This window comes from Physella acuta, unplaced genomic scaffold (genome assembly GCF_028476545.2).
Source record: "Physella acuta isolate Inbredline_101_S28 unplaced genomic scaffold, ASM2847654v3 ptg000931l, whole genome shotgun sequence".
Lineage (NCBI taxonomy): Eukaryota > Metazoa > Mollusca > Gastropoda > Physidae > Physella > Physella acuta.
In genome coordinates this window covers 4401-31195 of record NW_026732448.1, presented here as the reverse complement: position 1 = coordinate 31195, position 26795 = coordinate 4401, and the positions used below count along the sequence as shown (strand labels likewise).

The 26795-nt window shown below is 36.8% G+C and overlaps 1 protein-coding gene across 1 annotated transcript in view; it reads left to right on the top strand.

Moving 5' to 3' along the window:
• LOC131953584 (uncharacterized) overlaps positions 1-24135 on the top strand; it is a 28439-nt gene extending 4304 nt beyond the window's left edge. Inside the window, exon 2 of the mRNA XM_059316819.1 lies at positions 23012-24135. Within this exon, the coding sequence (XP_059172802.1) occupies positions 23194-23688 (495 nt within the window). The 5' untranslated portion in view covers positions 23012-23193 and the 3' untranslated portion in view covers positions 23689-24135. The remainder of the gene's footprint in view (positions 1-23011) is intronic.
• Positions 24136-26795: the final 2660 nt, after the last annotated feature.

Genomic DNA, 26795 nt, shown 5'->3' with positions numbered 1-26795 from the left:
ATATTCGAGACAGTTTAGGGGAGATCACTCCCGGTTTATTTTAAGGGTAAAAATATTTTGTAATTTTACACTGGTTCGTTAAATATATGGCATGACTAACGACCGAATGTGGACGAAAATGGGCCCATCTAAAGCTGAAAACGGCATATCAACGGAGCACAGACAAGTTGTTTCAAGCCAATGAAATCAATATATAACCACGGTTTTTATGCCTTGTGGTTTTCTCGGCAGTCGATGCGTGAAATTTGATTCAAAATGTATGGCAAAAGCTTTTTGACGGAGCGTGTAGCTCAGGAGAAGTGCTTGAAAACCGGACGCGGGATAAATGTAAAAGGCGTTTAGTTTGAAAGAGTGTAGTTTGTTCTTGTTGATGGGTTGTAGTATTAAGTTCGATGTTCTTAATAAAAAAAATAAGTTTGCTGTTCTTAAACTTTTAATGATATTTTAGATCGTGCAATAGACAAACTTGTTGAGATACTTAGCCAGTGTTTCTTCCGGACTTTTATTTCCGGACAGGGGCACTTGATATTTTCCGGGGGGGGGGGGGGGGACACTGTTAAAAGTATATGTTTTCTATATAAATTCCATTTCTTTCGGGGAGATGCCTGGAAGAAACTCTGTACTTAGCTCAAAATGTTGTCGAGTAATATCAAAGAGTTAGATTGATTAGAGACCTACTAAGAATGGTCGGTCTCGCTTTAAAGAGAAAAATAATTCTTTACAACTATTCACTTTTCTACGCTCTCTGTGTACTTTGTGTATGGAATCTTACTGGAAGGCCTCACAATCGATCTTAGTTAAACTAAAATATATGAATATTATGAATTATTGAGATGTTTTATTGATTATGTTTTAAAGGAGAAATTTCTTAGAGTATGGATTTTTTTTTTAAATCAATACGAACTACGAATTGATCTGACGCTTTAAAAGCAAACCTTAAAAATAGCATCTAGTTACAGTAACGATAATAATCAAAAGAAACTGGGTAGACTACTCCCGATAAAATTATTGCACAGGCTTTGTGCCGCGGGCAACTACCGAGCTAGAGCAAATAATTACCTCCCTTTTAAAACTGATGGCGGTCTGATCGAACTCGTAAAATATAACATTCTCATCAGGGTGCTGTTATTTTTATTTTATTTTATAATTATGTTAATTGTAACAAATTATGTTTTAGTCTTATTTTTAAGTTGTACACTAAGTGTGGCTACACTTACACAAATCTGAACTGCTTATATGAACAGCCAATACGGAAGTGAATGTTTTGCTCGGATACATCTGATGATTTTCTTAATAACATTGCCTGTAGTTAATAGCGCTAGAACTGAAAATCTCATAAAGCCAGTCTAAGCCAGAGGCTCAGCGTTTGTTTGATTTTAGAAGGGGTGGGGCGTGGGCCCTGGGGATGGGGGCATGTTTTTGGTTTTTATTTAAATTAGGATACTTGAAACGCAATTGGTGCTGTTTTTATTTACATCTATATGGTCTTTACTGTCGGTGTAGTTTATATATATATATATATATATATATATATATATATATATATATATATATATATATATATATATATATGTGTGTGTGTATGTATATATATATGTCATTTGATAAAATAATGTCATTATTTGTTTCTTAATATGGCTAAGAAATTTATAGCCTCCCCTGTGGGTAACTATTAGGAATGCTGTCGTTACTGCAAAGACCTCTGGGAAAACCGAGCCCATACTGGATTACTCAGCCAAAACAGATCCAGGCAAAACCCACGCAGACGTCCGATCACATGTCTTTATGCGGCCTCGTGAGAATCATAGATGCTTAACACACGAACACATAGAAACACCTAAACACACACACAAACAAGGGACCCACGTGCACACTTACTGTGATGTATATATATATATATATATATATATATATATATATATATATATATATATATATATATATATATATATATATATATAAGCAGTCATCTTACCTGGGATAAAAAAAAACTTCCTCGGTCCCTGATGATAGTCGTTGTGTTCAACATTCTTAGAGTAGTTTGAGGTTCGCTTTAGAGAAGTTTGAAGCTTGTCTTAGAAAATTTGAAACTCGCCCTAAAGAAGTTTGAAGCTCGCTTTAGCGATGCCAGACACGCAGCCAGTTGTTTTGGAAGATGACGACGGTTTTTAAAAAAAAGGTCAACGATTTTCTTTCAAGTCGTAGCCAGCCATCGATTGGATGGAGCTAATTATTTTAAACTCGGTTTTGAATGGATTGTTTGTCAAGCTGGCTTTACGCCTCATCGTTAATTTTAGCATCAGTGTCTCTACCGGTTGGTATCCGTCAGTCCATCTCTCATTTGCAGGAATTTACCTGTCTTTTATAATTGTTATGCAGAGTTTCTTTCAGACACCTCTACAGGGTCTATGGCCGTTCTCTCCTACCTCTTACGAACGAAATGAAAAATACGTAATTTTTACTGATTATAACCGGTTTCAGCTCCTCCCTCCCCAGAAATTTTAAGTTCTCTCTCTCCCCCCCCCCCCCTTGAAAATCGCTACGTGCTCCCCACCCCCGGAGACAAAGGTCTAAAAGAAAATCACGGGACTAATAATTTTATTCTATATAAAACTGTTGAGTGTATTACCACGCTGCATTAGCCATAAATAATTAATAGCTAATAATCAAACAATTTAACAATTTTACAAGCAATCCGCGTTGTTTGCATCTAACGCCTGTTTGCAAGGGCTGTTGTACTCTCACCTGAGTGTTTAACCGGGCCGTTGTACACTCACCTAAGTGTTTAAATGGGCTGTTGTACTCTCACCTGTTTACATGGGCTGTTGTACTCTCACCTATTTACATGGGCTGTTGTACTCTCATCTGTTTACGTGGGCTGTTGTACTCTCACCTAAGTGTTTACATTTGCTGTTGTACTGTCATCTGTTTACATGGGCTGTTGTACTCTCATCTGTTTACGTGGGCTGTTGTACTCTCACCTAAGTGTTTACATTTGCTGTTGTACTCTCATCTGTTTACATGGGCTGTTGTACTCTCATCTGTTTACATGGGCTGTTGTACTCTCATCTGTTTACATGGGCTGTTGTACTCTCATCTGTTTACATGGGCTGTTGTACTCTCACCTAAGTGTTTACATGGGCTGTTGTACTCTCACCTGTTTACATGGGCTGTTGTACTGTCACCTGTTTACATGGCCTATTGTACTCTCATCTGTTTACATGGGCTGTTGTACTCTCATCTGTTTACATGGGCTGTTGTACTCTCACCTGTTTACATGGGCTGTTGTACTTTCATCTGTTTACATGGGCTGTTGTACTCTCACCTGTTTACATTTGCTGTTGTACTCTCATCTGTTTACATGGGCTGTTGTACTCTCGCCTGTTTACATGGGTTGTTGTACTCTCGCCTGTTTACATGGGCTGTTGTACTGTCGCCTGTTTACATGGGCTGTTGTACTCTCGCCTGTTTACATGGGCTGTTGTACTCTCGCCTGTTTACATGGGCTGTTGTACTGTCGCCTGTTTACATGGGCTGTTGTACTCTCGCCTGTTTACATGGGCTGTTGTACTGTCGCCTGTTTACATAGGCTGTTGTACTGTCGCCTGTTTACATGGGCTGTTGTACTCTCGCCTGTTTACATGGGCTGTTGTACTGTCACCTGTTTACATAGGCTGTTGTACTCTCACCTGTTTACATGGGCTGTTGTACTCTCACCTGTTTACATGGGCTGTTGTACTCTCATCTGTTTACATGGGCTGTTGTACTCTCACCTAAGTGTTTACATGGGCTGTTGTACCCTCACCTGTTTACATGGGCTGTTGTACTGTCACCTGTTTACATGGGCTGTTGTACCCTCACCTAAGTGTTTACATGGGCTGTTGTACCCTCACCTGTTTACATGGGCTGTTGTACTCTCACTAAAGTGTTTACATTTGCTGTTGTACTCTCGCCTGTTTACATGGGCTGTTGTACTGTCACCTGTTTACATGGGTTGTTGTACTCTCACCTAAGTGTTTACATGGGCTGTTGTACTCTCACCTGTTTACATGGGTTGTTGTACTCTCACCTGTTTACATGGGTTGTTGTACTCTCACCTAAGTGTTTACATGGGCTGTTGTACCCTCACCTAAGTGTTTACATGGGCTGTTGTACTCTCGCCTGTTTAAATGGGCTGTTGAACTTTGACTGTCAAGTGTGATGTTGACTCCTAAACTATTGTTTAGGACACGCGTTAACAATTTTCCTAATCGAATTAGGGCAACCAGGCGGAGAGATTTCCAGCAAAATTACTGAACCGTGAAATTATTTAACCTTTACATAAAGTGACGTAACAGTTGTGACATTTAAAGCCCCGAAAAATCAAAATGGCCTTGTTGCTTGATAACTGACGAAAAGAACAAAAAAATTATTGCTGGTTGCGTCTTTTTTTTTTTTGGTGGGTTAATTTTGTCTGGCTTTTAAAAACGTCTAATGAGCAATTAGTTATCGATTTTTACATTCGAATCGGCGACGTCATTTATGTATTCATTGAACTATTTTTATAACCTTAAGAGTTCTTTCCTTTTAAAAAAAGGCTCTCATTTGTTTTAGTTCATTTCTCCATTTTAAGGATAAATTAGCTAAAAATAACGTTCGATTTTTTAAAAATTCGCTCCGCTAAAATATGTTATGAGATATTATGAGCGACCAACATTTTTACCAATAGGCCTGTATCGAAATAAAAAAAATATTGTTTTACTGTATTATACTTAGTGCATCTAAAAAGTTGCTATTATAAAGGCTTTTTATGCATTTTTTAAAAATTGAAGCACAAAAAATAAATCAATATTTAAGTTTTAAAAAACAGGATATTTGATACCAAAGACATGGGGGAATATACTATACTTTTCCCACTCCTTTCGTCCTTAAGCAACGACACATACGACTACAAATGTTTACTTTAAAATACAATCAGTAGCTTGCGATCTTAACTCAAAACAGTTATGTCCCTTCTTAACATCAGTGGTGGGTTCTAAGGTGTGAGAACACCAGATCATCCTCGGCTCCTGGCTCACTAAGCCAGCGCTAGTAGGCCACATACTCATACGTCACTCGTCACTGAATATACTAGTCTTTGAATTAAGTTAAGCTTTAACAAATAATTGTGTCTCTAATTAGCTTAAAATTTGCTGCTGTACTCTCCTCTGTTTATATTGCATTGTCATTGGAAATAAAGTTATCTGGGAAATTAGACATTAGAAAAGGCTCTAAACTGAGTAACACGATTTGAACACACAACCATCAAAGAACAGACAGACAGTGTGGTCTAAGACAAAGCTTGTAATACAAAACGATGTTTGTATAGGCTACAGTGTTACAAATTTGTGACTCAACAAAAGGAAGAGCAGATTTCCTGGCCGCTGCTCCGTGACTAAGAACAGTGTCGTGAGCTTACATATACGAGGGCTGTTATTTCCACCTGCCTCTAGCAGTACTGGCTATCCGGAATATATTTGATATCGAATGTAAGGCAAATAGAACAACGTTACTGCTGTCTACATACACACCAAGTTTTAATCTCAAACCTGGATCTCTGTTGAAATACTTACCCGGCCAAAATAAACCACTTTGAGCCGGTTAATCCGGTGCCATCGCCTCCCAGTGGCTTGCACCGGGCCAGCCGTCCAGAGACTATCGATCAAAGCCGTCTATTGATACCTTCCTGTAATGAGCCTGTTTAGCTGCCGCATACAACCTGCTTATTTCTCAAATCGATCGGCGCATGTGAGAAAAATGTCGACAAATTATTCATTAGACAAGCGTTTGCGGTGCAACCTATTAGCTGCTGTGTTTACATTCTAATTCGCTAGTAACCCAAACTACAGGTTCGGTTAGGGTAATGTTTAAACGATCCAACATGACCTATTGCAGATGTACATAGTTTGTGTCGACGCGAACAGATCGAATTAGAAGGAGAGATAGGATTATGAATCCACATAAGCGAATAAAATTCAGAAACAAATTCTGGAAAATATCCAATAAAATTTTTAAAGTAGTTAATAACTGGACAGCTGAGAAGCTTCAAGGTTTAGGACACCAAAATATTTGGGGGAAATAGAATTAATAAAGTAGTGAAAGCAAAAATAAACAAAAATGCGTCATTCAAAGTTATATTTTTAGACAGCTCCACGATTACTTTTATCTGAACATAGTAAAATGTATGAGAATTACTGGAATGGTACCTGCAGCTCTAAACTTGATAGATTAGTAGCGCGGTCCCTGCAGTTCTAGACCTGATGGATTAGTGGAATGGTCCCTGCAGTTCTAGACCTGATTGATTAGTGGAATGGTCCCTGCAGTTCTAGATCTGATGGATTAGTGGAATGGTCCCTGCAGTTCTAGATCTGATTGATTAGTGGAATGGTCTCTGCAGTTCTAGACCTGATTGATTAGTGGAATGGTCCCTGCAGTTCTAGATCTGATGGATTAGTGGAATGGTCCCTGCAGTTCTAGACCTGATGGATTAGTGGAATGGTCCCTGCAGTTCTAGACCTGATTGATTAGTGGAATGGTCCCTGCAGTTCTAGATCTGATTGATTAGTGGAATGGTCGCTGCAGTTCTAGACCTGATGGATTAGTGGAATGGTACCTATAGTCCTAGACCTGATAGATTAGTGGGATAGCCCCTGCACAGCTCTGGGTACGACTGCCGTGAACCGGATATGATCCGTATGATTTAGATTAATTACTTTGAATCCACACAATCAATATGTGCACTAATCTGCCTAGGATGACTAGTACTGCATTCAAAGTCTTTAAATCGTAATTCCTCAATTTACGCATTTTTTTCGTACTAATTCATTAATTATTTTTTAAAGTCCGCAATGGAATGAACATCGATTAATTAGTGCAATGACGTCTAGACCCATTTCAACATTTGCATCGTTTAACAGCTAGGACGTTTAACCCTAGTGACCGACATCCTGATTGCTCTGGTAAATTAAGACCACTATATCCATGACCTTTTTAAACTATCGATATTTTTGTGGTACTACAGTACAATTAACCAATACAAACATACCGTAGCCTTCCATTAGTGCGAACATGCATGACATCAAAGACAACAGTAATTGATGATTCATTAGCGCTGAATGCTCGTCTCTAGATCTAGATTAGCAAGAAATGAGCCAATATACGCGGATTTTTGTCAATATCATTAACTCGCTGGGTACACAATATATCATTATTCAACCCTCACCCCCCCCCCCCCCCCCCCACACCCTCCCGAAACTTCATTAATATATAATTTTCTGTTGGCAAAACCTGTACCGCGTACCGCTACCAACCCAGCTCCCGCCCACTTTTTCACCCTCTTTCCTCTTTATCAGTTCCTTCCTCATATTGGGGTTATCGTTACTGGTATGTGTTAGGTTATAGGGAATAGACGCTATCTTGTTATGAGTCTTTTAGAAGTTTTATAGTATTGAGCGAGGACCGAAAATGTTCATGAATTACTTAAAACTGAATTTCTTCTAGTGTCCCGCGATCAACATGCTACTCGAAGATCAAATTTTCTTCTGCGCATCATGAACTACGGGCTAGTTGGAGATCAATAAAATGCATACAATAATTATACAACAATTCAGTTAGATCGGAAGAGCAAAAGCATACTGCTCAGAATTCGGATGAAATGGATTTTTAACAAGCATAAGTTTTTCTATTTGCAATCCCAAAAATTAATAGCGCCCCATGTAACAAATTGTACCTCAACTGGTTAAATTTGTTTGCGTCGATGAAAGGCAGAAAATTGTTCCAATAAACTCAGTTGATATTTTTCGTTCTGGTTACAAAATATTTTTTTTATAAAATAACCACTAAAATATGAATTCACATAATTTAAAGATTGATTTTCGTTAAGTTAAATTAATTAAAGATTAATTCTTTATCTACGTAATTAGTTTTAAGTCCATGTACCGTAATTATGTGTTGTGCACTTAATTAAAAGTTAAAAGGCACTAGCAAAGAACACATTTAGATAATGGAAATAAAAATTTTGAGCAAATATAATCTCGATAAATATACGTTGGCAACCCATTTCTACAGAATGAATTACTTAAGTCACAACGAGTTAGAGGCGAAATTTGATTTACTTTCATGACCGTAGTAAAACGACGAAAGTATACTTTATAGGTCAAATGTGTAACACATGTACAAATGGCGAAGTGTACTTAAAGTAACGGCGAAAGTGTACTTGACAAAATAAAACAGCAAATATGTAGTTAAATGTGCACATGTAAGGGTTCGCAGTGGGCTTTAATCTGATACCCTAATGCTTAAGAAGACTTGATTGATTGATACGCTTGATTAGAGATCATCCTTGACAGGTTAATGATTGATGATGGATGGGGGTGTATCCAGTGCCAATAATGGATACCGACGGGGTGTGTTCCAGTGCCAATAATGGATACTGAAGGGGTGTATCCAGTGCCAATAATGGAAACCGACGGGGGTGTATCCAGTGCCAACAATGGATACCGACGGGGTGTATCCAGTGCCAATAATGGATACCGACGGGGGTGTATCCAGTGCCAATAATGGATACCGACGGGGTGTATCCAGTGCCAATAATGGATACCGACGGGGGTGTATCCAGTGCCAATAATGGATACCGACGGGGTGTATCCAGTGCCAATAATGGATACCGACGGGGGTGTATCCAGTGCCAATAATGGATACCGACGGGGGTGTATCCAGTGCCAATAATGGATACCGACGGGGTGTATCCAGTGCCAATAATGGATACTGAAGGGGTGTATCCAGTGCCAATAATGGATACCGACGGGGTGTATCCAGTTCCAATAATGGATACCGACGGGGGTGTATCCAGTGCCAATAATGGATACCGACGGGGTGTATCCAGTGCCAATAATGGATACCGACGGGGTGTATCCAGTGCCAATAATGGATACCGACGGGGTGTATCCAGTGCCAATAATGGATACCGATGGGGTGTATCCAGTGCCAATAATGGATACCGACGGGGTGTATCCAGTGCCAATAATGGATACCGACGGGGTGTATCCAGTGCCAATAATGGATACCGATGGGGTGTATCCAGTGCCAATAATGGATACCGACGGGGTGTATCCAGTGCCAATAATGGATACCGACGGGGGTGTATCCAGTGCCAATAATGGATACCGACGGGGGTGTATCCAGTGCCAATAATGGATACCGACGGGGGTGTATCCAGTGCCAATAATGGATACCGACGGGGTGTATCCAGTGCCAATAATGGATACCGACGGGGTGTATCCAGTGCCAATAATGGATACCGACGGGGGTGTATCCAGTGCCAATAATGGATACCGACGGGGTGTATCCAGTGCCAATAATGGATACCGACGGGGTGTATCCAGTGCCAATAATGGATACCGACGGGGTGTATCCAGTGCCAATAATGGATACCGACGGGGGTGTATCCAGTGCCAATAATGGATACCGACGGGGTGTATCCAGTGCCAATAATGGATACCGACGGGGTTGTATCCAGTGCCAATAATGGATTATCATCATAATCTTTTTCCGTTCATGCCCTAGACCAATGGGGAAGATGAAGTGGAGTGCATCTGTTTTAAAGACCTCGGCGTAGAGAGAAATGCTGTGGTCAGCACTATGCCCAGCCGCCTTATTTCACTAACGGGAGATCGGTACCCATCAGTGTTAGGTGGACTCAGTGACGTCATACAGTCCCAGGTCCGAACCGAGATCCGAACTGTCGGGCTAGCAACCAAACGCTCTACCTTTCGACTACGCCGTCCCATCAATAATTGGATACCACCTTTAGATCACCCGCGCTTACCATTTCTGCAACAAGCCAGTTTTAGATACAAAAAAATTGGGTTTGTCTTTTTGTGATATTTCCTATACATTCATGTATAATCCATCGTTATAAAATGTATATTGGCTATTGAATGTTGGGCAATGTTATCAGTAAGCTTGTTATATGATTTCATAGGCACGTTCCTGGACTTCAAACAAATAATAAAAATGTGTACAATTAATGAATAATAATGCTACGTCACGGGCTGTGATATTGGAATATGGATGAAATTGCATGACCTGGGCTGGTGTGTCGAGAATAACATCAGACGGTTGGGGGGGGGGTGAGGGAGAGAGGGGGGGGGCTATTCGTTTTTCCTGGTGAGATATTGATACGAGTGGAAATTGTTGTAAAATGATGTAACTGTCTTAGCAGAAGACATGATGAATCAATTCATATTTTATTATTATTATTAACTGAAAAACAATTTTCTTTCAACACCGTTGACTGAGTTATATTCACAGTGAATTATAACACAGAATTCTAGCTTTTTAAAAATATTTTAACAATTATAAACGTGTTAATTAAAATTTCCTGTGAAAGCTTTTCAAAAATTATTAACGTGTTCAATAAAATTCTAAGTCAGAACTTTTCAGAAAATCATAAATGTATTAATTTAATTCTTCTGTCAAAGCTTTTAAAAATCCTAAAAGTGTTCAAATTTTCTGTCAAAACTACACAATCTGATTGAACTCAGTGACTCCAGTGGAAAGTTGACAAGAAAAGAAACTATGGAACACTTTCCTGGCCGTGAGATGTAATTTATTCCAACGGAGTTATCGAACTAAGCCCTCACAAAGAGCTGGTGACCTTTCGATGCGAGGAAATTTTGATGGCGGCTTACAGCTCGGAGGAAATAAATGATTTGTGAAAGAAAGGAAAATAATGGAATGTGTATGTCGTTTGGTGAATGGCGGGTGAGTGATGGGGGGACGTCAAGACTTCAACGTTGGGAAGGGAAATAGTAAGACTTCAGTGTTGGGATGGGAAATAGCAAGACTTCAGTGTTGGGGTGGGAAATAGCAAGACTTCAGTGTTGGGATGGGAAATAGCAAGACTTCAACGTTGGGATGGGAAATAGCAAGACTTCAACATTTGGATGGGAAATAGCAAGACTTTAGTGTTGGGGTGGGAAATAGCAAGACTTCAACATTTGGATGGGAAATAGCAAGACTTCAGTGTTGGGGTGGGAAATACTAAGACTTCAACGTTGGGATGGGAAATAGCAAGACTTCAGTGTTGGGGTGGGAAATACTAAGACTTCAACGTTGGGATGGGAAATAGCAAGATTTCAACGTTGGGGTGGGAAATAGCAAGACTTCAGTGTTGGAATGGGAAATAGCTAGACTTCAGTGTTGGAATGGGAAATAGCAAGACTTCAACATTTGGATGGGAAATAGCAAGACTTTAGTGTTGGGGTGGGAAATAGCAAGACTTCAACATTTGGATGGGAAATAGCAAGACTTCAGTGTTGGGGTGGGAAATACTAAGACTTCAACGTTGGGATGGGAAATAGCAAGACTTCAGTGTTGGGGTGGGAAATACTAAGACTTCAACGTTGGGATGGGAAATAGCAAGACTTCAGTGTTGGGGTGGGAAATACTAAGACTTCAACGTTGGGATGGGAAATAGCAAGACTTCAACTTTCGAATGGGAAATAGCAAGACTTCAACATTTGGATGGGAAATAGCAAGACTTCAGTGTTGGGGTGGGAAATACTAAGACTTCAACGTTGGGATGGGAAATAGCAAGACTTCAGTGTTGGGGTGGGAAATACTAAGACTTCAACGTTGGGATGGGAAATAGCAAGACTTCAGTGTTGGGGTGGGAAATACTAAGACTTCAACGTTGGGATGGGAAATAGCAAGACTTCAACTTTCGAATGGGAAATAGCAAGACTTCAACATTTGGATGGGAAATAGCAAGACTTCAGTGTTGGGGTGGGAAATACTAAGACTTCAACGTTGGGATGGGAAATAGCAAGACTTCAGTGTTGGGGTGGGAAATACTAAGACTTCAACGTTGGGATGGGAAATAGCAAGACTTCGACTTTGGAATGGGAAATAGCAAGTTTTCAGTGTTGGGATGGGAAATAGCAAGACTTCAGTGTTGGGATGGGAAATAGCAAGACTTCAGTGTTGAACTCGAGGAATCAAGGAAAACACAATCCCCAGACGTTGTAGATATAAGTTTAATGGCGAGGCAGTACAGACTTGGTAGATCAGGGATGTTGTGCAAGTGTTAAAACTAAAAGAAAATATGTGTGTAGCACCGATTTAAAAACCTGGGGGTGCGCGGGGCATTGTCAGGGAGGAGAGCGCTAATTAAAACCTAACTCAATGTACTATAATACAGTGGCGGAACTAGAATAAAAGGGCCACCCCGCAAAAAAATTTTTTAGCCCCCCCCCGTGTATATATATATATATATATATATATATATATATATATATATATATATATATATATATATATATATATATATATATATATATATATATATATATATATATATATATATATATATATATATATATATATATATATATATATATATACAAACACAAAATACAAACATAGGATACTCATTACTGGTCTGTTCGGGTTTTGAAAAAAAAAAAGTGTTTATTTTAAACAAATTACAACATCATATCATGTGTGTAAGTGCATTAGTGTGTTTTGTGAAAATCAGTGTTTTTTTAATCTCTGCTTTATGACCTCGTAGCCTCTAGTCGGTCAAAAGAATGTAAACCATGAAAGCTTTGTATAAGTAATGGTGTCTGGTGTTATGTTAATTTTTATGTTTTTTTTGTATTTATATTATTAATTTGAAATACATTTCCTTTTTATACAATGTCATTCTTTAGTAAGTACTTTATTAAAAAAAATAATAATTAAGAGAAGCAATTGCTTTTTTTAATTTGTTTACTATTAAAAGGAGCTTATTAGCACCTCTATTTGATAATTTTATAAAGGGAAATAAGTCTTGGAAGTGGTTTGAACGTTTGCTTATCTTTGAATAGTTTGATTGTTGGAGAAAGAGAACTCGGCTTTCACAGTGGTTTAAAAACAAAGGGAAAAAGAATATACAAGAGCGTGGGGTGGTGTCTATAGAATAAAGATAATCCAACCGCAGCTACGGTAATCTTTTTTTACAAAACAACCATCAAGTCAAAAATGCAAGAAAATTTGTTTTTAAACCATAAAAAAATTATTATGGTCGGCTGTGGGCCCCTAAATGGCGTAGGCCCCCCGCATTGCGGGGTCTGGCGGCACTGTAGTTCCGCCCCTGCTATAATATAGAGAATTCTTAATTATATTTGTAACCACTGAATTTAACGTGCTGAAGGACACAATTTTATGAGGACGACATAAATAAATAAAGCTGAGCTGGAGTTATCTCCCCTAAAGTTTCTCGAATATTCTTATATAACACTACGGGGGATGGCAACACGGGATATAGACTTGGTTTTTAACAATTTTTTAAATACTTAAACTTTTTAAAATATAATAGAATCTCGTGTTTACAGATACACATCCACATACATCCACACACACATCCACACACACACACGGACAAAATTGCAAAACTATGATTTCCGACTCAGGGAGGCGTAAAACGTCCGAGATTTGTGAAAATCTCCATTTCGATTTTTTTTACACGATTACAAAATTGCATCTATACTTCGTATACGAGAGAGTAAAAAAGAGCCCAAAGCTATCTTGAAGTACCGTAAGTTAATATTGGCACGCGAATGTCAAAGTGGGGAGCTAAGATCTTCCCAAGATCTTCCGAGTTGTCGAAGTAGGCGCAGTGGGAAAAATTTTTTTTGAAAAAATGATGGTTTATAGGATGACAGTTATAACTGAACGCTTTACAAGGATATTTTGTTTGTTTCCTTTTGAAAAAAAATTAACTCCTATCATTGTATGGCTGTACAGATTTAGAAATGTATGAAAACACAACGGATTTAATTTCAGTGTAATTTGTTTTAACACTATTTCAGGACAAACTGTGAAAGCCATTTGCATCTGTAAGTTGGAAAATGTATTAATCGCTGGGTTTTATTTTTCTTAATCACGTGACTTTTTTTCTACAACCACATTGCACATTAGATAAAAAAGACATTCAAAGATCCAGTAACCATTTAATGATTGAATCGATTACCGTTTAAACGCCCATGGTATCTGCGATTTGAATCGATCTGCAGGTTAAAAGCCACCCGCGGTATCTTTAAACAATTTCCAGCGTTCAAAGAAAACTTCAGACATGTAATCGATACCGTCACCCGAGTCGCAGCACTTTTTGTGTGTTTGTCAGTGGCTGCACGTTTTACACCTCTCGGCCCACGATTCTAATCAGCGTCTGCACCACTTGTATCTCATGTCAGAGTAATCACAACTTTATCTTCATGCCAAGAATCGATACCTGACATGGCCGCTTTGGGTTGTCTCTCACGTGTATTAATAACAAAGCTTGTCAGTCTATTCATGGATACTGGGAGATTCTGTTAAACATGATAACATGATTTGCACTGTCGTCTACACGGTGCAACTGATATATATATATATATATATATATATATATATATATATATATATATATATATATATATATATATATATATATATAACATATATATTTATATATCCCATATGATATATATATATATAAATATATATATATATATATATCCCATATATATATCCCATATATATAACCCATATATATATATATATATATATATATATATATATATATATATATATATATATATATATATATATATATATATGTATATATAACATATATATTTATATATCCCATATGATATATATATATATATATATATATATATATATATATATATATATATATATATATATATATATATACATATATATATATATACATATCTATATATATATATATGGATTATATACACACACACACACACACACATATATATATATATATATATATATATCCCATATATATATCCCATATATATATCCCATATATATAACCCATATATATATATATATATATATATATATATATATATATATATATATATATATATAGTATGTGAATCAATTGATTACTGACGATATTTTTTCTGTAAAAGTAGAAATGTCCCTTGAGACGTCACCTTATTGATAGTGTCACTTAGTGCAGTCCGTATCCCCTGCCCCGCCCTATCCGACACGACAGTTCAGCAGCTATTTCCTCACCTTATATCCCTACATTCTTTGTTTGCTATGACGACGCTCGTCTATACAAAAAATACAAATCATGGTAGTCATTAACCCTGACCTGAATTTTACCGCAGGGCGTGGTGACAGGCAGACAAACAATGACATTCTATGAAACACGGGAGGGGGTGGGGAGGAAGAGGAAATGGAAGAATGAAAAAAAACCAATAAAGACAGAAACCGAGGTGGTAAGGAAATATTGATTTCCTAACTATTCAATTCATCAACTTTTTCTTTAGCTCCTCGGCTTAATATGAAAATTATTTTGAGAATCAGCTAATCAATGCATGTGTGATGATGCATGTAGAATTACATGGTAAACAGAATAATTTGTTAGCCTTAGCGTAGACCTTGAATAGAAAAGTAAATACTATTTTATGAAGCTGTTAGGTAGTATGTTAACGACATATCATGCTCGGAAAATCCGAGCGAAACAATTCCGGCACTGACAATGTCGATGAAGAAAAGCATTAAAAATCCCATGGATTGCTTCTGCCCCATTAGATCAAGAGCGACGGCAAACTAATTTGTTAAATAAATCAATTTACGGGGCTTAGTTAACGGGGTGGGCAGAGTTGACCTGGATTAGCGTTTTACTGTTGGCCTGGGACTCATTTTGTCCGGATTGTTGGGGTTGGGAAAACAGAAGTGGTGTCACGCGAGTTTTGGAGGGATAAAACAATCGGGGGGGGGGGGTTAACAATGGGGAGATTTTAACAGAGGCTAGTTTTACAGAGGTTTAGTTTTAACACAATAGTTTTTATCGGGGGGGGGGGGGAGGGGTTAACTGGATGTGGATTTAACAGGGGGTGGGGGAATTGGGACAGGGTATAGTTTTAACGTTGGGTAGTTTTAAAAGAAGGGTAGTTTGAATCGTGGGGTTGGGTAGTTTTGCTTTAGGCTTCCTGTGGTAAATTTAACGTCTAGCTTTAAACTTTCTCGTATACGAAGTATAGAGGAAGTGTTATAATCGTGCAGAAAATCGAAATCGAGATTTTCAAATATCTCGACGTTTTACACCTCCCTTCAGTCGGAAAAAAATAGTTTTGCAATTTTGTCCGTATGCCTGTGTGTGTATGTATGTGTGTATGTGTGTCTGTTAATACGAAAATTTGATTACCGTTGCAATTATGTTGAATAAATTTAATATATAAGTATTATATCAAATTTGTAGTTTTGTATATAAAGTTGATATTTTCCTATAGCAATTTTTCATTTTTTGAAAAACATCTGCCATTGTTTTTATTTTGTTTTGGCGTCAAAAGCTATGATAGTAAATTATTTAAATACTATTTTAATTCGCCATTCCTGTTTTATGGCGAGCACTAAAGCTGTATAGATTTAATCTAGAAATACATTCACAGTCATATTTATGTGTTCATTTTCTTATGTTTTTGTTTTCGTTTTGCGTGGTTTTTTATTGTAGAGGTGTCAGTACACAACTCAACTTCAAAAGGGCTACACAAATAATTGAAAACAGCGCGGTTTGAAATGCATTTGTGTAATTTGCTTAGGCGACAGCTCATATAAAATTCATCAGTCGCTGTCTTAAATGGACGCGGGGGCAAGGGATCATGTTAGATTTACGTGAAGGATCTTGTTCAGTGTACACAGGGGTAAAAGATCATGTTAGAATTACGTGAAGGATCTTGTTCAGTGTACATAGGGGTAAAAGATCCTGTTAGAATTACGTGAAGGATCTTGTTCAGTGTACACAGGGGTAAAAGATCATGTTAGAATTACGTGAAGGATCTTGTTCAGTGTACACAGGGGTAAAAGATCATGTTAGAATTACGTGAAGGATCTTGTTCAGTGTACATAGGGGTAAAAGATCCTGTTAGAATTACGTGAAGGATCTTGTTCAGTGTACACAGGGGTAAAAGATCATGTTAGAATTACGTGAAGGATCTTGTTCAGTGTACACAGGGGTAAAAGATCATGTTAGAATTACGTGAAGGATCTTGTTCAGTGTACACAGGGGTAAAAGATCATGTTAGAATTACGTGACGGATCTTGTTCAGTGTACACAGGGGCAAAAGATCATGTTATAATTACGTGAAGGATCTTTTTCTGTGTACACAGATCATCTGATTTAAATATATCCCCTAACATTCAAATCGAATGTTGTCTTTACATCAATTTTAAGCACACGATTTGATATTTGTAGCTTTAATCAAAGTGCCAAAATAATATAGCATAAAATTACTAAGTGGTCATCCATAAACGACGTCACTCTTTTGAAAACAATTTTACATTCTCCTTCCACCTCGTCACAAAATGCCAGCACCCCATCCCTTCTGTACCCCCCCACACACCCATTCAAAATACAAAAGTATCTCGTTACATATATTGAATCCCCCCCCCCTCCCAGACATCGTAATAAAAGTTCGACCCCCCCCCCCTTTAGGATTGTGTGATGTCGTTTTTTGACGACCCTTTGGCGCAGATATAAATAACGATTGTCTGAATTAGAAGTATAAAACGCTTTTACTTATTTTTATGTTTTTATATTGACATTTTTTTTTTTGAAAAAAAAAAGAAAATGATTTTAAATATTAAAGTGTAACTTACACATTACTTTAATAGACAGGTTGGTTAGATTTAGCAGTAATTACTTCTTGCTGGACGATGTGGCCAGATTTAGCAGTTGTTACTTCCTGACGGTCCCAGGCCATACGCAAGGCTACTTACTTTTGGTTTATTGATTAAATTAAGCCGCATGAAAACTATCTCTAGGCCATTTTTCTCGTCTCTCTACTAGTGTCAGAAGTTCGTCTTCAGATAAATCAAATCTTTGTGAATACATTACGTTCCGATATAAATTTATTGAACTTCCTCAATGTTTATCGAAAATAACTAAATTCTTGCTAAAAGTCAGAATTTACTTTACTTTGTTTTGAGAAAATACAAACACGTATGTGTTCAGATTAATTTGTGGGAGTGCTACCGAGTAATGAAGTTAGGGAGCAGATGCCCAAGACTAATAACCTAACTACAATGTGTTGTAAATGCCCTTTGAGATTTGTAAACAGATCTATATTGTTCTCAAACTAAACTGAGTACACTTTAGTTAAAAGGTCAGAGTAAATGTAAAGACCGCGTATATCATCTTAACACATTTTACAATGCATGAGATGCGGTCAGGAAAGACTACCAAGCAACTTTGGTCTGTAGACTCCGTAATAGTTACAAAAAGACAGACTCCTTCTTGTCTCTCTCTCTCTCTCCTATAAATTTTGTATCCTTAAACATTAATATATTTTTATTTTTTATACACTTTTCTTATTCATTTTTGTAACATCTGTTCAAAGTAAATCTGAGAAAGCTTCCATTAATACAATGTGATCTTTACTTCAGCACTGGTTCGCATTTCTACCTAATGTAAATCTCATGTCTGCTTTTCTCTATACCATTGTGCGCTGGTGTTTTTAAAAATATCTTAATGTAGGGACTAATGTACATTGATCTCCGCTGGGGATTTCTAATCCTAATGTATGAGCTATCAAACGGCTTTCTACTAACGTTAATCCTAATGTGAAGAACGGTTAAGTGACCAACAGATTTACGATGACTGATAACATGAATAAACAGAAGAGTTCGCCCACACAAACACGTACATTACACCAGACGCTCTCCATTAGAGAAGTCACGGAAATAATCCCGCATCGGCTGTTTACATGAGTACACCAAGGCTGATCTAACTAAGATAGGGATGTTCTATTTTGTTCATTTGTTTGTTTGCAAGCTTTTGAACAGACATGGAAGATAAAATCTCACTTTTTTAAAAATGTGTTATGAAGTATGATGAATTTCTCGTGCAAAAGTAATAAAATATATTAGTGGCAGCCAAAATGGATTTTCTGGTTGTGTTTCAATGAAACCCAAATTAGAAATCAATATGATTAGCATCTATTCAGTGACCTCAGCATTTCATTAACTTGGCGCAGAATAACAAGTGCATTCATCACAACTAAAAAATGTCAATACATCTGCACACACATCTGCACACACACACAGACATACATACAAACAAATACACACACACACACACACACACATATATATATATATATATATATATATATATATATATATATATATATATATATATATATATATGTGTGTGTGTGTTTATATATGCATATATGTATGAACACTATATATATATATATATATATATATATATATATATATCACGGATATAAAAGTCAATATAGAGAAGTAGTGAGTGACAAAACGTGTAGAAAATCTGCCCTAAACTCATGTTTAGAAAATCTGCCCTAAACTCATGTTTAGAAAATCTGCCCTAAACTCATGTTTAGAAAATCTGCCCTACACTCATTAGCTTAACCTCTGTTCTACTCTACATGACACCCCCAAAGAAAATTTATCTCCGCACATTTGTAACACGCCTATGTAACTGGTACAATTCTGATTTCACTTTATACTGGACATTGTTTGGCGAGCACGGATTAAGCCTGAGGATGTTGGTTAAGCCAGGGTTAAAGTAAAAAAGAATTGCCGGGGATTGTGGCATTGATTCGCTGGGATTTAGAGACAAGATTTAATTGGATTGAGATATATTATTTCCGATGTTTTATTGAGATTATGGGGAAATCCTTCTTATAGGAGAGATTATAGGAGAGATTATAAGCCAGATTATGTGTTCAGCTAGCCGCGGGGCATTATGTCCTACACAAGATGTGTATGTCAAGCCCCCAACAGAAACTTGTATGCAAGCCCCCAATAGAACTGTGTATGTCAAGCCCCCAACAGAAACTTGTATGTCAAGCCCCCAATAGAAACTTCTATGTCAAGCCCCCAATTGAACCGTGTATGTCAAGCCCCCAACTGAAACATGTATGTAAAGCCCCCAACCGAAAACTGTACGTCAAGCCCTCAGCATAAACTTCTATGTCAAGCCCCCAACAGAAACGTGTATGTCAAGCCCCCAATAGAAACGTGTATGACAAGCCCCCAACAGAAACTTTTATGTCAAGCCCCAATAGAAACGTGTATGTCAAGCCCCCAACAGAAACGTGAATGTCAAGCCCCCAACAGAAAACGTGAATGTCAAGCCCCCAACGGAAAACGTGAATGTCAAGCCCCCAACAGAAACATGTATGTCAAGCCCCCAACAGAAACATGTATGTCAAGCCCCCAACAGAAACATGTATGTCAAGCCCCCAACATAAACTTCTATGTCAAGCCCCCAACAGAAACTTTTATGTCAAGCCCCCAACAGAAACGTGTATGTCAAGCCCCCAACAAAAACGTGTATATCAACAGAAAATGTTAACTTTTGGACCAGCATCATACAACTGTGCCCAATATAAATCTCATCCTAACAATTTACTAGCATTAATTATAGCCCCTAATGATGATTAGAGTTTTAACTGTGAACTCCGTAACCCAATACATGGCCTATGTTTCTTTGGGCTTACGCCAGAGATTAGTCTATATATATATTAGATTACTTGTGTAATTTAGGCTTGTTTTTTTAGGCTTGCACTAGAGATCTGTGTACATAGATTGGTTCACTTGTGTAGTTTTGCTTTTGTTAATTTGGACTTAGACACAAATCCGAGTGTAAAATTGGATCTTTTGTGTGTTTATTACTTTTATTTAAATTTATTTCCCCACTGTAATCTATTCTTCCTCTGTAACCATAATTCTTTCTTTGAAATCATAATTCCTCCTCTGTAACAATTTCATTGTTCTATAAAGTGAAACCAGATTGAGCCCTTCCTTTCAGAAAATATTTTTAATAAGCTTCCAGGGAATCTCATTTCAAATATTTCGTTTTCGAGCACACAAAAAATATAATGATTTAGTTAAAAACCGAAAGAAAATTATCACACTCGAGCATTTGTTTCCCAAAAGAATTACTCTCATAAAAGAATTACTCTCATAATAAGTTTTGTATGAAATTAAATTTCGTGCTGTCCGTCTAAACACCGTGAAGCTGGTACTAAAAGGAGTGTATTATATTTACAATTTACTTCATTAAAAAATCCCGTAAAAATTCTTACACTTTTCTGAGTGAAAATTTGTGTCCGATAAATATGGCACTGAAATATGTGGTTTACCCACACTACATCTGACATATAGATCATGACATATACGTTCAGTGACCACCCCCCACGTTACTCCCCCCCCCCCCACACACACACACACAACCTGAGACAGCATGTATGTAATCCGCTTACATCTAATTTTCAGCCTTGTAAAATTCCGTTTTTACTAAATGTTTTCTTTACTTTCGTAATCTTTTAATAATAGAAAAAAATGCATTCGTCTTATTGTTTATGCTCACATTGATCGGCTCAAATTTCTTTTTTTCTCCGCGTATCCCTGGGCCTGAGCCAAGTCCGTTACTTTAATTTTACACAATAGACTTGTACCTGCTTCAGACAATCTATCCAGTAAAACTTTAATTTTACACAATAGACTTGGATCTGCATCGGAAAATCTATCCAGTAAAATTTTAATTTTACACAATAGACATGGACCTGCATCAGACAATCTATCCAGTAAAACTTTAATACATCCGTCGCAAAGTAAGACACAAATTCTGCCAGGGAAAATTAATGCGACATGTATTACAGTGTTAAAACTTACATTTTGACCAAGGTGTAGACAGTGTTAAAACTTACAGAATCGGTTACTTTACTATACCAGTATGTCAAAATACCTTAAATTTTTAAACATTTTCCACAATAGGGCGTTTGAGCTGTATTTACAGTCCATGTTTTTTTTTTTACTATTGTTGGGGGAGATCATCCAGATTTCAAGGGAGATCATTCAGATTTGAAGGGAGATCATTCAGATTTCAAGGGAGATCATTCAGATTTCAAGGATGACAACCACAAACAAACATACGCTGTAGATTTATGTCAAGTTAACGAAATAATGTTTGACGCTGCCAAATTGTATTAACACTAATGCAATACGATGCATATTTTATCTTTATTGTTTATTTGTTGGAAATTACTTTATGATAAATGATTTGTAATTTTGTTAATCATATTTGCAATTATTTCTGTTTTGTAAAGGTAGATGCAGTAACTAGGTTGAGTATATAGGGCTATTATGTGTCATTGAGTTGTACGTTGGTAGACACACGTAGCGGCCACCAACTGTTTAGATTAAGTTGTAATAATGCATATAACGGTCCCCAGTTGTAAGTTGCTAGACGTATGTGACGGCCCCTAACTATTTAGTTGTCAGTTGCTAGACCGCATGTGATAGACCCCAAATATTTAGTTGTAAGTTGCTAGACCAACTATTTAGTTGTAAGTTGCTAGCCCAACTATTTAGTTGTAAGTTGTTTGCTCAACTATTTAGTTGTAAGTTTTAATAGTGAAGGTGACGGCCCCCAACTATTTAGTAGACCGCATGCGACGGCCCCCAACTTATGGCAACAATCAACCGTGGCATGTTATCTATAGAAGAGATGATTTGCATCTAATGGGCCCGGTAAATAGACTCATAATTCAACTACTGCATTCCCCGATCGCTGAGCAACCTTTGCTCGCTCCCCGCCTCGCCCTGTGTCTGTCCCATCTATTCCCCTCTGATTTCCCACGAGAGTCGTGTTATATCGTACAAACTGGCCAACTTTTTCCCACGACGGAATACGTAAGCCAGCGTATAACTGAATGCCGAGTTTAAAAAAAAAAAACACCAAAACTTGCGCTCATATTTTTATCTTCTTTTCTCTCTAACTTTTAATATTTATGGTTTTTGCATGTGCCATAAACCGCATTGAATGTATGAATGTATTTTTGTCGATGTCTGTTCTTTACACGTGTGCATTATTATTATATTATTCATCTACATAAATCACGTAATGTTTTTCCTAAAATAAATGTCTTTTTTTATTTCTCAGCCTCTGTTACAAGACATTTATAAAGTCTGTGCAGAAAATCATCTAAACGCAAATTGTTCAAGAAAATACATTTTCTCCAATTAACAAATTAATCAGGAGAAAAAAAAAACCCGGAAACATGAGTGTTAAAAAATCAAGAATCTGAGAGTGACGTTTTCCTGATTTGAGCTCGACTCAGCGAGATGATGAGCCGACACTTGTACACGGAACATTCAGCTCACCCCTCATCAGACGCCGAGGCCTACCATCACTACCTCGACCGCAACAAACATCTCCTACTTCAGATCAAGATGTCTGTCATCTTTTTCGTCGGCGGCGTTATCATCGTTATCTGCGTCGTGTACATCTTCATCCAGTGTAGAACTAAAGTGGTCAAACCCGTGCTGAAGCAGGTCCAGAACCGCAGGAGTCTAAAGGAGGACAAGAAAGCTTTGTTTGGCTCGAGTGATACACTGGAGAACCTTCTGACTGCTGACAACAACAGCCCGCCCATGAGCAAGCACGTGCTCTTTGGTTCTAGCGATACACTACAGAACATTCTAGATACTGACGCTAAAAGCCCGTCTATGGACAAGCAAGTTCTCTATGGCTCTAGTGACACGCTAGAGAACATTCTAGCTGCTGATCCCAACAGTCTCCCCATGAAGATTCGGAAAGATAAAGAGTTCTATGTTTAAAAATTGGCATGAAAAATAAAAGCAATGAATGAAAACGTTATCGAAAAATCAAAGGTGACGCCTTTATAAATTAAGAAAGAACAGAACGATTATTAAAGTATTTATTCTAAAATGGGTTTTAAAATAAGTATTTTTATATTTTTAATTCCAATGTTGCGCACATCTGTTTTTAATATACTCATTCTTATCTAAATGTTTGAATTTTAAAATTCTAACGGTTAATTTCTTGTTAAGCTGAGGCTGCACACATCCTTATAACGTTATAAACTTTACTCAATTGTACAATATTTTAACTGCTAATTAACATTCATCTTGATGGAAGCAGAAGTACCAGCATGTAACACAGATTTAGTATTTTATTAAATTAGAAACGATCCAGGATCCGAGAGAAATATTGTTCAAGTTCAAAATTTTAAACTACCCAGTTTTCTTGGTGGTTGTCCATAAATGACGGCGATTTGGGTTGTTGTTTTTTGTTTACTAATTTACCACCCCTTCCCATCATAAAAAAGCGTCACATTGAGTCAGACCACTGCCTTAATTGACGACATACTTCAGCCCCCCCCCCCCTCCACCACTATCGAACTAAATTTGTGTTCAATGAAACTGAGATTTTTGTCTAAAATATTAACTGAGCTTTGTCTAAATTAGGTATATTAGTAACACTTTAAAATCTAAATTTTACTAAATAATTCAAAATGTTAGTTGTTAAAAATTACTCTATAAGATGCAAAAGTGCAAAGTCACACTTTTTGAGCCCCCCCCCCCCCCCCCCCCCACTTTAAAATAAAATAAAATAAAAATCCAAACACACCTTCCGCTGTTGTATGACGTCATTTGTAGACAACCACTTGCTAACGGTAAACACGACAGTAAAGTGTTCTGACATAAACTAAGTTACACTAAAGTCATCGCTACAACCCGCCAACCATGTCTACATTGTTTACAGAAAAATACTGTAACAAAATACTCTAAGTGGCCAGGATTAAACCATTTTAAAGCCAAAACCGATCAAGCTTGCCATGGGGCACTACTGTCAAACCAAACCTAACGACTTTATTGGTTATCCAAAAAACATTGCACAGTACTATCATTGATATTCTCAAGTTAAATCTATTTTTTTAAAATTCTCTGTTTACTCTCTATACTTACTATAACATGTTATTTCGCTAAATAAAATACAACAAGTTTAATCAGAATTATGTCACGTGATTGTTGTGGGTCAAACTATTGACCTGATCGAGAGATCCATCAAACCGAAACCAAAATAAATCATGTGTTTATCAAAGTAAGATTATGTTTATTGATAATCTATTAAATCACAAGAAAGATGTACCTTTTACATAAATTCAGTTTACTATTTTTGCCTCCAATGTGAGATTAAAATTTCTGCTGTTTTTTTTTAAAGGTCTATAAGGTTATGCGCTTGAAAGTAGCGAACCAAGCAAATGCTTGACCTATGCCTTGTGTAGTAAAAACTTGTAAATATTAGTGTTTAACTACGCTTCAAAATATATAGTATAGTTCAGTTCTGTAGAAAAAAATGTAAAAGACAATAGAAGCTGACATAATTATTTTAGCTTTCAGATAGGTTTAGATATTTTAGATTTACTGTTTATGACTGGGGTTTTTTCAGGGCGTGTAAATATGTTACAGGTCATAGATCATAATGAATGTGATGTACATATTTAACGTAAATACATTCTATAAACATTTAGATCTTTGGTCATTACCGAAGCTTTGAGATTGAACAACATGTGTGGCTATAGCACCACAGTTCATCTATTCCCATGCTGAGATTGGACATGTGTGGCTAAAGCACCACAGTTCATCTATTCGCACGGTGAGATCTGACAACATGTGTGACTATAGCACCACAGTTCATCTATTCCCACGGTGAGATTGGATATGTGTAGCTATAGCACCACAGTTCATCTATTCATATGTTGACTCATATAATCAGAACGTTATTTACTTTCATGTAAACACCATTGTTATCGCAATATTGTTTTAACCACGTTATTTGCACCAAATATATTTTTATTTTCTAATTGATTAAAAATTACATTTTAAACTTCGGCTTATTTTAAATAAAATTTGGTATAGTTTTTATAACATCAACAGTAGCATGAAGGAATAAAACAGGTAGATTATACACGTCCAATTATTCTTTGAACTACTTGAGACAATCGCTGTTAAATTTATCTGTAGCATGTTACAAAGATAGTTATTATAAAAGTTGACACACACATACACACGCATACAATATATATATATATATATATGTATACATATATATATATATATATATATATATATATATATATATATATATATATATATATATATATATATATATATATATATATCTATATATGGCATATTTGTTCCAGGTTTTGCCACAATCTGCAACTATTGATTTGTTTTGAAACATTAGGCACAATGCACTCTAATTACAGCTTTTTAAATAATAACACGTTTGATGCTTGGAATTTGTATTATGATCATTGAATTAATTTAAATGTTTAATTAGATGTTCTTCAATTATGGATTGCCTGCTCCGTGGAAACCGGTTTTTGCATTACTTGGAATGATGAAGTGCTGTCATTTTTATTTTCATTATATTTTTTTCAATAAAAAAAAATAAAAGCGTTACACATTATTCTCAAACTTCTTTTTTAAAAAAAAAGCTTTGTAATTGTTTTTGTTACAAGAGTTATTGTGCGAGGCTATGGATTTCTATCTCAGTGCGTCTTTGTCTCAGAAGTTGATGAAAACGATCACAGGACAGATGTTCTCTCACGTCCACGCGAGAAGATCAATACTGTACGTGTCCAACGCCTCAATGTTTAAAAAAAATAATCAGCCGATTGAATTCTTCTGTCTTTTATTAGATCACTATTTTGACACGCGTCGTTCGCCAGCACTTGGTGTTTGACATGGGGACCTCTCACTTATATGTGCACACACTTGGGAATTTTTCTTTTACTCATCAGCCAAACCACTGGAGTTTTCATTGATCTGGCTCTGAGGCCGCGAGGTCAAATACTTGAATATAAATATTGACAATGTCGTCAAGGCTTCGTCTTTCCTTAAAACGTTTTTTA